Below are 13,057 nucleotides of genomic sequence, written 5' to 3'. Positions count from 1 at the left end.
GGTCTTAGTTGGTTTAAGATGGTCCTTCAACCTGGCTAAGCTTGTCTTCGGCTGGTCTAGCACAGGGATCTTAAACCCTGCTCTTGGAGACCCATAGAGTTTAGTTCCAACCTGCTCCAACAAATATGCCTCAAATTTTCAATTGATCCTGAAGACCTTGATTCAATGGTTCATGTTTTTGATTTAAGGGGCGGTCACACTACACTTTTCGTTCCATTGACTTCTGTTTATACACATACAGTACTAATGCAGGAGACAAGAAATGCTTTCCAAAATTCAAGTTTGGTGAATTCGTATCACGTGAAGATGTGTGACTGATAGAAGACTGAACTCGTAACTCATTTAAAAGAACGCAAACTTTAAATCTGCAGGATTGAAGAGTTGCAGTAAAGTGGAGTAGACTGCATATTGTTTACATTTTGGATGTATAATATGTTGAATTGTGTTTTTTTTTTTTTTAATGCTACAGAGTGTGACATCAAATGACCGCTGCAGTGTCTATAGAAATTTTGCTCAAAGTCGCTCAATGTTGGAGCTAAACTCTGAAGGAAAGTTAGTCTCCAGGAGCAGGGTTGAAAACCCCTGGTCTAGCTGGTCTCCCATCCTGGCTAAGGTGGTGCTCAGCTGCTTTACATGGTTGGCCAGTTGGTCTCCTAGCCTGACCAGCTGAAAAGTTCCCAAGACCCCTCTAAAATCAGCCAACAGAACAGCTTGACAGGCTTTGAGACCATCAAACCATCTTAGGCTATTTTAAGCTGGTTTTGGCAGCAGGGTAGTACCATAATCTAGGTTAACAGCAGCTAATTGGCAAGGCTAGGTCAGATGAGGCAAACAAAGGCCCTGTCTCAAATGGTGCACTTAATGTGGACCTATGGTCACTTGACCTTTGCTCGTATGGTGTCCAGTTTGTCATTTTAGGTTTCTAAACCTACCCATGCACCCACTTTGCAGCAGCTATGCATCCTTGAATGTTACCCAGCAGCCCATGTGGCAAAGTATGGACTCGGAGGAGGATCGCGAGGGCTATGGGTGCCATTTGGGACAGGGCCAAGATTGATCACACCAGAAAGGCTCTTCAGCGTACTCTCTCTCATTGTCCTCTTCTTTTCTCTCGTCACTGTCTAGCATGCATACCTGTTTGCTCTAACACATCAGTCTGATACTTCCACTGAGCTGAGTCTCATGCAGGGCCTGAAGACACAGCGTGTACCCTGTTGTGGATGGATGCCACAGTTTGTGGTGATCTGTGTCAGTCATTGTGTTTTAGAGTAAATGTGTGTGCATGCGAGTGTATGTGTGTAGGAGAGAAAGAAGAGGGATAAAACTTTTAGTCGCACAGTGTGATTCATTTTCGCAAAGCAATTAAGAGTATAGTGTTTTCCCACTCTAATAGCGAAATTCAGAATCCACCTGAAGGCAAGAGTACCCACCCACACCCATCTCCCCACAGACAAAACTCTTTTCCTTTTTTCAAATTGTCACAGAGGTGGTCAAGGAAAATGTGTACTGTTAACCTATTGGTCTTAGAGCATATTTGCATACTCTGTGATGTAATAAATGTTTATTTTTTCTCTGTGGGGAGGGGCTTATGGAGGGTTGTTCAGAGTCAGATCCTGTAAAAGCCATTCTTTTTTGCCTTCAGGGGGTGGGAACCACCATCACAGTGGCACAGGTATGTCATGACTTCTCCTGCTCCACTTTTTTTGTGCCATTTGTTTTACTTTATTGTTGATTTTTCCTTTATTCTGTCACCCCTTTATGTGTGTTCACTAATACCTTAGAATATGTTTAGATATACTCAGCACTCTGTTCCCCAAAAGTCTACCTTTTTCTGAACTTAGTGACAAAAAATCTGCACACTGAATAAGTGTCGAATGGGACTGTATTTGGAGTGCTCAGTAATCAAACTAAATATCAGACAGTATTTATGTAATATAAATATATATATACTCCCCCTTCACTCTTCCCTAGAGAATTTCACTCGATTGTCAAACTTCTAAAAGTATGTGTCCCTTTTGATTGTGTTATGTCTTGTCATTGTATATTTTGACATTTCTGTGATAGACATTTACCCCACATCGTATTTAATAAGTGTGTTCTCCATATGTTCAGGAACTTAACCTTTTTATATATATTTGGAAATATATTTCATTAAATTAATAATATGCTGGAGGATTTTGTTTTTCAATTTTAGTGTTAAAGATTATATTTTTCATTAAAAAAAATAGGTAAAAATGTTGCGGTGTGTTTAAAAAAAAAATATATATATATATATATATACATTTCTAAGGTAGTACATTTTTTTTGTACAAATTCTAGAACATGTACATCCCAGAGACTGCCTGCTTTGCCTTTTTCCTTGTATCTAAAACATATGCTGATTAGAAGTGATGTGTGGTGTTAATGCTATTGTTGATGAAATTTAGTCGCCTTTATCAGGCACCACTTCACTCAGTGCACAGAATCAACCTCATTATCTGGGCACGATCTGTGTGCATGTGTGATGTTCTGCCTTCTAATTGAGCACCATGGCGTACTGGGTCACATGATGCTTTTTGTTTTTAAAGAGTTTTCATAACAACTATGATTTTAGGCACTGAGTCTAGAGGGGATAACATGCACCCTGCAAATGAGCAAGCACAAAGTGTGATGCCCATCACCCAATTAAGTGCTGTTCTTCCGCTTCGATCTTCCTGTGGTTCAAACGAACGACACTTATCAATATTTCAGCTCATTATACATGTAGCAGAGCTCTGCATTAATAGTTAACACATTAACCTGAGGCAGACCGCTTCATTATTGATAATATCAGCAGCCCTGGCCACTGCAACCGCCAATGACAGGAATTGTGTGTGTGTCTGTGCGTGTGCGTGTGTGTGTGTGTGTGTGTGTGTGTGTGTGTGTGTGTGTGTGTGTGTGTGTGTGTGTGTGTGTGTGTGTGTGTGTGTGTGTGTGTGTGTGTGTGTGTGTGTGTGTGTGTGTGTGTGTGTGTGTGTGTGTGTGTGTGTGTGTGTGTGTGTGTGTGTGTGTGTGTGTGTGTGATGAAGCCAGAAGTCTGAGTCTCCATTTAAGCTCCACTCTCAGCAAGAGAAGCAGTATAAATCGGGAGGTATTGAGACCTGGGTAAGATCATCCATCCCATTTCAGTGACACTAGTGGTGTATTGACCCAAGCTTGGGGAGGGAGTAGTGGTGAATTATTTACTACACCCACACAGGCTTTCCTCTCCATTGGTTTAAAGCAAATAAACCAGGTATCGGGTTCCAGGCATAGAAGTCTACTGCATCTCTAGTCTAGGGTGTCCTCACATAAATATCAAGACCAAATATGCACTGAGGCAAAATATTAGTATTTAAAAAACATTTTGTCAAGTGAAATAAAACATTTTAATGTATGAAACCAGTATGAATACAAAGATTACATTTGAGAGTTCTTGTACTAGATTTTTAAAATAAATTCTTATTTTAAACCTCTCGGACACCCTTATTTGTTATTGACTCACCTAAAGGCAAAAAATGCAGCAAAAGAGAGAACAACCATTTAAATGAGTTATATGTTATTTTGTTAAAATATGAAATGTTAGGGTTAGGAACAGCTAAAGGAAAAGTTTAAGGAGACTCTGCGTGCCTTTTTTCCATGGCCTTAAACTGCTTCATAAGCAGGTTAAGTAAAAAGGATGACGGCTAGTGCTTTCATTGCTTCCAATTAAACCTTGCTTGTTAGTTTAACCTCTAGGTAAACCCATCAAACAATTGATGTTAAGGCAAAAGCCTGCCAACGGTGGTGGCTTCAGCTGAATGGTCATTAATTTTAATTGCCTAGATATTAAAGATTTAGAAGCGCAGAGGCATGGTGGGGGTAGAAATGATCTGATGTCATGTAAATTCAGCCGCTGTAGCATAGTGTGGCTCGGGCTGCTGGAGATATTAAAATGGAAGCAGAGAGGTGGAAATTAAATAAAGCATCATTAAGGGGCTGAGGCTCTCTGGTCCTCCAGTCCAGCCAGAGCTGGAATACGGCAGGAGAGATCGCCACGGCGACAGGCCACCGTAATTTATAGGGCTATTAAGAAACAACCCTTAATCTCTTTATTATTCCACAATTATGCAGTGCTAGCATTTGCACATCTACCACCCCCCATGTGACCCAGATCATATTGTTTTCTGGCTGCTGTTTTTAGTAGAATTAGCATTATTGTAATTATTAATGTATTGGGTTGAGGCGGTGTGGCTGCTTTTAGGTGTACTATGTGAGTTGTGGTTATTATCATGTCTATTATTTGTCTTCAGGCAAGAGCACAAAAGTGGTTTTATGCAAAAGAAAAGAACATTAGTGTTATTAAGATGCATAAAAGCCGTGCCTTCGAAATCAAGGCAACGAATGTTTCCAAGTTACCTTTAAAGAAAGCTAGTAAAAGTAAAAACAGAAGAAAGATTTATGTTAAAACAATTATTGAGAATATTTTTATTTATTATATGGGGTCAAGGACAAGAACAAACCATTTTTAGCAAGATCTCAGCTAGCCTTACAAGGAAAGTTTGGCATTAGCTACCTGATCCCACAGCACAACACTGATCCTAATTTTGCCACAAGATGAGCAGCCCCATGTGTGTTGGTTTTGTCTAGAGACAAACAGAGAGCATGTCACGCCTCCATCCGCAATAACGCACAAGCCCTGTCTGATAATCGCTTAATTAGTCTGCATGCCCAGCGGATATTACTGTGGGAGGCTGGGGACTGTGGACTTGATGGACCCAAACATGACATCTTGAAACAATCACTCTGCTCAGTGCACAGTACCTCGTCTGCATTGACGTCTGACGCCCCCTCCTATTTTTCCCCCTCTTTTTTTGCTTTCCATCTTTCCCTCAGGTATCCAACTGGTTCGGCAACAAGAGGATCCGCTACAAAAAAAACATTGGCAAGTTCCAGGAGGAGGCCAACCTGTACGCCGCTAAGACAGCCGTGACTGCCGCGCACGCAGCAGCTGCCGCCGTCCAGAATAGTCAGACCAACTCACCCACCACACCTAACTCTGGTAAGCTTACACCGATCCCGGACGAGCCCCCAAAAACCAACCAGCTGTACCCTATCTCAGCTTGGTCCCTTCTGAACCTCTGCTCCCTCTGGCACGCTGGTTGGCTGCTGTGACAGTGAGAGGTCCCAGCCTGGGGGATAAGCCTCACTCGCCTGCCTCTGAGACTATACATGCTGAACGAGACGAGTAAAGTCAAGCAGAAACTGTGTGAGCGGGTTGCACATGCTGAATATGTTTGAAGTATTGAAGGGTGGGAGGGTGGTGGTGTTGGTTGGTATAGAAGAGATAATCCTCACCCACTGTACTCCCTTCTTATCCATAAATGTGACAGTGTTGCCCCTGTTGACTTTATAGAAATATCTTGCTCGGAGCATGTTACACTCATAAAGAACTGTATAGTTTGGAATAATAATCAATATTTGATTAGCAGAATGATGCAGTGTTTCTTAAACGTATTCTCTTCAGACATGATAAGCAGAATATTTGACTGTGATATGGACATAGCATAGACCCTGAAGAGTTGTGGGTAAGCAATTTTTAAGGGGTCCCCTTTTTCTTGCACCCAGGATTCCAGATGAAAGATGAAGAATTTCAGCTGGACTCTGCAGAGAACAAAAACACTCTATTAACCAACATGTTCACTGGTACTGGCCTTTTCCATAAGCTTCTTATTGTCCTTCTTGTCATTGGCATATAATCCCCCGTATGAACTAGCCCACTAGAGTAGGAGTAGGTGTGAACCCCCGTGGAAAACTTAGACTTCCAATTCCATATTCCATCTCTGTCCTTTTTGTGACCCACCCCCCCATTTTGGCATTTTTGGTGACCCCCATGTGCCCTTGTAGAGATGTATTGCAACCTAGCCGCCATCACCATTCCCATCCTTTCATTTCTCCCTAGTTTCTTTTGCTTTCCTTTGTTGCTTGCTTTCTGAGCATCACTTCCTAGCGTGGTGTGTGGTGCGCGTTTGTCCTTGTACACATTGTGTGTATGTGTGAGTCTGTGATAGCCTCTCTTTCTCTTTCTCATCCTCTCGTTATTCAGCTCCTTACATCTTTCCTTTCTAGGTTCGTCAGGTTCTTTTAACCTCCCAAACTCGGGGGACATGTTCATGAGCATGCAGAATCTGAATGGGGATTCTTACCAAGGGGCACAAGTCGGAGCCAATGTGCAGTCACAGGTAGGCGCTACGCACAGGAACTGGGGCTGTGAACCAGAGCAGACCTGTCAGCTAGCCTACCATCCACATTAAAAACTCAACCCCCTCCCCCTCAACATATAGACAGTGATACAGATTTGATCAACCCCCTTAACAATTAGTCTCGTTATAGTCATGGAAGATTAATAAGTAGTCTGGATATGGACGGATCCTTCACCTTTCCAGTCTAGACCCCCAACCAAATTACCATATCACAGCCCATAAGAGGTCCTTCTGAATAGAAACTCATTATTTACAGCAGTATGCTAGTATATTGATCCTGGAACAGACCCCTTATTGTAGTTGATGTTGTGAATGCATTTGGCTCTGACTTGAGCTCTTGGGTTGGTATTGGTTGTATGGTACTGTTCTTTCCTCCAAACCTCTATATCCTTTTCTGTCCCCTGTTCATTGTGATTATCCCCATTTTTCCATATTCACATAAGCTCATTTCATTCTCATGTTAAAAGACACCATTTGAAGGAGAGAGAAATAGAGAAGTTAATGTGTATTGAAGATTGATCAGATTCTCGATATTTGCTCACGCTCTGTTAATGTGTTGTCACGTACCGTATTCTCCTCCAACTGTTGTCATGTGCGAATACTATTGTGTTTTGTAGAATTTCAAATCCAAATCAAAATGATTGCTTTCCTTCTTTCTATGTTATTATGTTTCAGGCTTGGAAATAAAGTAATCATAGCCAGACAGCAATAGAGAAGGGAAACTCATATGTTGTCCTAAATGTTGCATTAAACCACATATGTATCCCATTTATCTGCATATTCCATTAGTATGATTCATCTAGTAAACAACAAAGCCATCAAATTTTCGTTTAAACACCATTGCCTTTGTCTGTTTTAACCATACATCACTGTGTTGATGTTTGCATGCGTTCCTGAAGCACAGAATGTTGACAAGCTTGACTTCCTGTTGTGTGCTCTGCAGGTGGATACCCTGCGCCATGTTATCAGTCAGACGGCAGGATACAATGATGCCCTGGGGGGGAATCCGATGTATAGTCCACATGGCTTGAATGTAAGTACTGTCTCAGTCGCTATAAAAATGTACAAGTTGTAAAATGCAAAATGTATGATTTTGTAACAGTGTAAATGCTGTTATTTCTATTTAGAAAACTCTTAACTGTCACTTTTGATCAATTTAATGCTCCCTTGCTGAATAAATCTTCAAAAAATAACACGATTTTGCTATAGTTTACTTTTGTTAAGAATTTGCTATAGTTTGTTTTTTAAACATAATAATGTAAATCTCAAGCTTGGCATTTACTAAGAAATGCTGTTGTTAAACTTGTAACGTGCACTACATATAGTTATTATAATAACATAAATTAGAAGGATCAGACAGCAAGAAACCACCATAAATCCAAACTCCACAACAAACAGAGTGATGATTCAGAGGATGACAGGAGTATCTATCCCATAATATGCATAAAGCGGAAAATATGGCCATTTTAAAAGCGGGAATAAATGCTTTGCTCAGTAAAAGCTCAAGCGGCTGAAGTATTTGGGAGTGGTGTGAGGAAAATGAGATTCAGAAATATATTAAGTCAGTTTGTTGCCTGTGTAAACAGTTCCTATTACAGTAACCTATAACGTGGTAAGATGAAAAGGCTTTTACTAGCACGTCTTGCCTCTGTTTGCCTGTTTTGCAATGCTTCAAAGAATTTGCAATATCCTTATCAACGTGATGAAATATGAAAGTATGATTGCCTGCAGCCTTCTGCAGGCATGAATTTTATCTTCCTTGATGAGGTTTGATATGATGCGTTTTTTTTTTTCCCCACCATGCACTGCGTAATCTGAAACCATCAGAGTAAAGACTCATTTATTTGATGAGAGAGAGAGAAGAGTGAAATACAGACATTTATCTTCCTTGAGCTAAACACAGGTTTAGATGTTATATCTGTTCATAAATATATAAACTTAGATGTGTTAGCCTTAATCTAAAAAAAAAAAAAAAACCTGCTGACTGACAATCCTCTGTGGCTGCTGAGCTGATAAAATAGGAACTTACAAAACTTTTTCTGGCTTTGTAATAGCATCAGATGAGCCAGTAAAACGTGTCATAGATTATTATTTATTCATAATACAAAACAGCTTATTTATCGGTCCAAATGGTACTTGTACATTATCAAAAAAGATAAATGAGCTTTCCAAAAGCAAAACAAATCACTTTCTATTGGGAAACAGATGCAATCAGATGGAGGAATAATTTGCAGTGAGGTAATTAATAGAGCATAGCTGTCATATGTGTATTTTCTGATGACTGTTAGAGCTCCATTTGCATGAATTAACTCTAGCAAAGCACACAACGATAAATGTCATAAGTCAAAACGTATGCCTGATTTTTCACAGCAGTGAGGCCCAAACGTGGCAGTGTCTGTGGCTAATGCTGAGACGGCTGTGTGTGTGTGTGTGTGTGTTCGGAGGCCTCTTTGGCCTGTAGCTGTGCAGATGAAGTGTCAGCCTCTCGCAGACTCAAACGCCACACTTTCACACTCTCTCACTCTGGTCCACTGCTTAAGTCACTCTATCATTACAACAAGTGTGTGTGTGTGTGTGTCAGGCTGAATGCGAGTGATCCATGTCATCAGAGTACAGCAGACTTCCTTATAACGGTCGCGTTTCAGCATCAGTCCAGACATTGTGGCTGGAGGAGACCAGCACAATCTATTTATTGACCAGTTCCAGGAACTCTAAATCAGCAAAATCCTAATTCCGCCACTGAACAGTTCCCCGTACACACACACAGACACTTGCACAAGCACACACATCTCCCCATGATTTTTATAGAAACACAGACAGATTGTTTTGATAACCAAACACCTCATTAGCAAAATACGCAGTAGTTCTCAACAGTTTTTCTTCAGCATCCAGATTTCACATGAAGTAACAACTCCATCAAACGAACATTGTATTAAACAACTAAATAATTATTGATTATTCACCATATTCGTGTTATTATTGTTAGTAAGTTATTATAACTGATTTATATTAAGTCAATGATTCACCATGTTCATTAATATTATTATAATTCATTATAATTTAGTACCTTAAGCCCATGATTCACCATGTTTATTATTGTTTCATAATTTTCTATACTATATTAAGGCACTAATTTACCATGTTTATTTTTATAATTTATTATGTTTATTATATTAAGCCAATGATTCACTGTGCTTATTGTTAATATACTTTATTTGATTATATTAAGCCAATTACTCACCATGTTTATTTGACAATTTATTAGGTTTTACTTGGCCAGTTTATCCTTATTTGCAAATTTCTAATTTCACATTTTCTTTTTCCTTTCATAGTTTTGTTTGTGATTTTTGAGAATGAGAGCATTTCCTCAGGTTGGCATCTGCTTAATTTTACACGCTTTTACAAAATAATTACAATTTAAATACTGTCGCATTTGTTCTGATGCATTGCCTTTGATACCAAACATTTAAAAATATTCACCAAAACCCATGATAAAAGCACAATAATTTGTTTTTTGTTTTTTTCTGCGGCCCACAACCCTTTCGTAACTTATCTGCTACAGATTTTCAGGTCGTGACCTACCAGTTGGGAACTATGGCTTATCTTTACTCTCTGTTGTGGTGATATGGAGAAAGAGAGGTAGAATTAGATGGGGGGATTTAAGCGTTATTTTGGAGGGAAACTATCCAGCAAAGGCTAGTCTCCGATGAGAGCCGAGCGATTGAATCAGAAGCACTCAGGCGAGCAGGGTGGAGGAAAGGCCTGCACCGTCACTTCCACTCAGCATCCTTCGAGCTCCCCCCCTCCCTCCCCTTGACTGACATCAAAATATGGAGCGACAAGCTGTCGGCCCACCGCTGAAATCTGATTAGACATTGATTTCAGCAATCGTTCCCATTGGCCACAACATTTATGCGAATTTGTTTTCTGAGAGCGAGGGAAGCAGGGGACCGAGAGAGAGGGAGAAGCCAATGTGGGTTTAACGTGGCAAGATGGCCGTCGGCATGTCAGACAGTAGATCAGAGGAGACACTCTCTCTTATTAATTTCTTAATATATTAGTATGCATATGTATGCATGCTTCGCACGTACAAACCAGGATTAGGGCACACACTCCACTGCAAGCAGACAAACAAACACACCCGCACTTCTCGTCACACATGCTTCTGTGAATATATGAATACTGGAAATTTATATTCTTTTACATAGCAAATTGCACAAGATTTATGGGATGTCTCATAGTACATATAAATACATATATCTTTTTTTACTGTATTTATATTAGATTATTTACAAAATGGCATATATATTTAAAATTTTTATTTACACACACACACACACATTTATTTTTATATATATATATATATATATATAATTTATTTTATATACTGGGGAAAGTTACTTTTAAAAGTAATGCATTACAATGTTGCAACTTCCTAACGCAAGTAACTTTGGGTTAGTTTACTTTTTATGGAAAGTAATGTGTTACGTTACTTTTGCGTTACTTTTTCCCACGTGGGATGGGCTTGCTTGTTCTGATTTTGGCAAAAGTAAAGGATCTTTCACACCAAAAGTGAAATGACACAGTAGGAGAATGTTCAACACTCTTACTTGAGCAAAAAAAAAAATACAAAAAATAAACACAAACATGCTGTTTATCTAAAGCAATTTTTGCTTATTAGTATGGTTAAATTGGATCATCAAAGGTCAGCAGCAGAGGCACTGAGGCAGTGAGATTAATTACATAAAGTATATTTGTGCTATTTCAAATATTTCATTACTGCAGTTGGCATTTCAACGGTTTTATTCATTTTTCGTTACCCCCAACAATATTAATCGCAGTTTTTTTTTCCCTGTGTTTTGTTTTTAGGGTAATGGGGGATGGCAGGATGCTACGACTCCATCCTCTGTGATCTCCCCTACAGAAGGCCCTGGTAGTGTGCACTCTGATACCTCGAACTGATCTCCTCATTGACACGGCCCCTTCTCAAGCTGTGGATAACCAATCACAGAACTACAAAACCACAGACTGACCAATCAGAGACACAGAATAAACTCTCACAGCTAATCCAGAAACATCCTAATGGAATCATCCACAGTGCTTTTCCACAGTGTTTTGGAAGCTGGACATTTCTTAGCCGTAACATCAGTCCACTGCAGTTTTTACTAACGATCTCTCCAATCATATTAAACCAATATGTTTCTTTTATCATTTAAAGTGTACAAGCTCAAACTGTTATTTGTTTTAATTACTGGTCATAACCCCTCTCCATTGTTCTAACCGACTGTCGGCAAAGCTTTAGTGCAGGAATACAACTGATACTTACAAAGGTATATTCATATGATGCTAACCGATGCATTTAACAGGGCTAAATGCTATAGAAGGCAGCTTGGGGAATTCATTTGTGATTTTTTAATTTTTTATTTTGTATTAATGTCACACCTAGCAATGACCTTAACAAGTCCACCTACAAAAGGCAATCCACTCCATTTTGGGGGGTGATTTTTAAATGCCTGGCAATTTATGTCTTTTTTTTAAAACACAAAACGTTATCAATATTCAGTTCGCTACAATTATTGAAGAAAGTGTAGAAGACTTAAAAAGGAAATATGGGTCATCTTGTTGGATGCTTTTCTGGCAATTTTCCATTCAAAAACATTCTTGTATATGACATAGCTTGAGAGTATTTATACATCTCACAAATAAATACTCAGCTTTATTACCTCATTGAAACTCATAGAAAACCAATAGATTTAAAACATTTCTTTAGCTTATAGTGCTCTCACTGACTACCTCTCAACAAAATCACCACCACCGCTTTTTGTCTATTAATTTCTGTCATTCTTTTTTCAGTTTTTTTGGTCTTTTTAAAAATACTTTTTTACTTTTGTTAGTTTGGATTGGTTCCATCTTGTAAGAAATTTGCTCTCTCTGTCTCTCGCTCTTTATGTAATCTAATGTATATTTTAACCTTCTAAGAAAACTAAGTTGCTTTGTTGCAACTTTTAAATGAAAAAAAGAAAAAAAAGAACCATAATATTAATAATACAAATAACACTGAGAGTATGGAGAGTACAGTGGCTGTTGGAGGGGAATTTTGTGCTGGATCTCGGGGGACGGAACAGGGAGGGGGAAATACGATCATAAAATTAACACCAAACAGTAAAACTGTTGTAAATACTGAAGAACATTTTGAATGTTGCTCATCTTGTTACTAATTCATGCAAAAAAGAAATAAAAAATTAATAAATAAAAACCCATGATTAAAAAAAAAGAAAACCTGTAATGCATAGAGGTTTCAGTATTCAGAATTGTACATTTCAAACCCTGTGTGACAGGGTTCCAACTTTCTTTCTCTTTTTTTTCTTTTTTTTTCTTTTTTTTTGTATCGTATGTGATTCTGAAACTGATAAAAAAAAAAAAAGTCATACAAAATTTATTTGTGACAGTGGTTCTAATGTATTAAAGATGTTTCGTGTTTCTTTCTAACCAGACTACACCCTGGACTGAAAAGTCTTCCTTGTGGTAGTTATGTGTAATTTCAAACATGAATAAACGGTTTTCCTTTCATGACAGTTTTGATATTGCCTTGTTTGTTTTAATTGCACTTGAAGTGATGATGCTAATAATAATAATATAATGTAAACAGATTGAAATTGATTAAAGTTATTACATTGGTTTACATTACTTTTTATATGAAAACAACTGTACTTCTGTTATATGCATACACATGTGGATCCATGCACATATCAAAAAACAAGGTCTTGTTCATTTGCATGAATACCTCTTCATGCCAATTTCAACAAAGTGAAAGATTT

The 13,057-nt window shown here is 38.7% G+C and overlaps 1 protein-coding gene across 9 annotated transcripts in view; it reads left to right on the top strand.

Moving 5' to 3' along the window:
- Window positions 1-12,815, top strand: part of pbx3b (pre-B-cell leukemia homeobox 3b) — an 86,357-nt gene extending 73,542 nt beyond the window's left edge. For 2 of the 9 annotated variants that reach the window (XM_081349891.1, XM_081349890.1), the window contains exons 6-10: window positions 1,643-1,672; window positions 4,873-5,038; window positions 6,106-6,218; window positions 7,183-7,272; window positions 11,109-12,813. In XM_081349891.1, the coding sequence (XP_081206017.1) occupies window positions 1,643-1,672; window positions 4,873-5,038; window positions 6,106-6,218; window positions 7,183-7,272; window positions 11,109-11,201 (492 nt within the window). In that variant the 3' untranslated portion in view covers window positions 11,202-12,813. Of the gene's footprint in view, window positions 1-1,642; window positions 1,673-4,872; window positions 5,039-5,604; window positions 5,683-6,105; window positions 6,219-7,182; window positions 7,273-11,108 lie in introns of all 9 variants that reach the window. The other 7 variants (XM_081349893.1, XM_081349892.1, XM_081349894.1 and 4 more) reach the window with 6 other exon arrangements.
- The last annotated feature ends 242 nt before the right edge of the window (window positions 12,816-13,057 follow it).

This window comes from Scardinius erythrophthalmus (genome assembly GCF_964197995.2).
Source record: "Scardinius erythrophthalmus genome assembly, chromosome: 20".
Taxonomy (NCBI): domain Eukaryota; kingdom Metazoa; phylum Chordata; class Actinopteri; order Cypriniformes; family Leuciscidae; genus Scardinius; species Scardinius erythrophthalmus.
The sequence above is the reverse complement of the archived record's forward strand: the minus strand, read 5'-3'. Positions and strand labels throughout refer to the sequence as shown.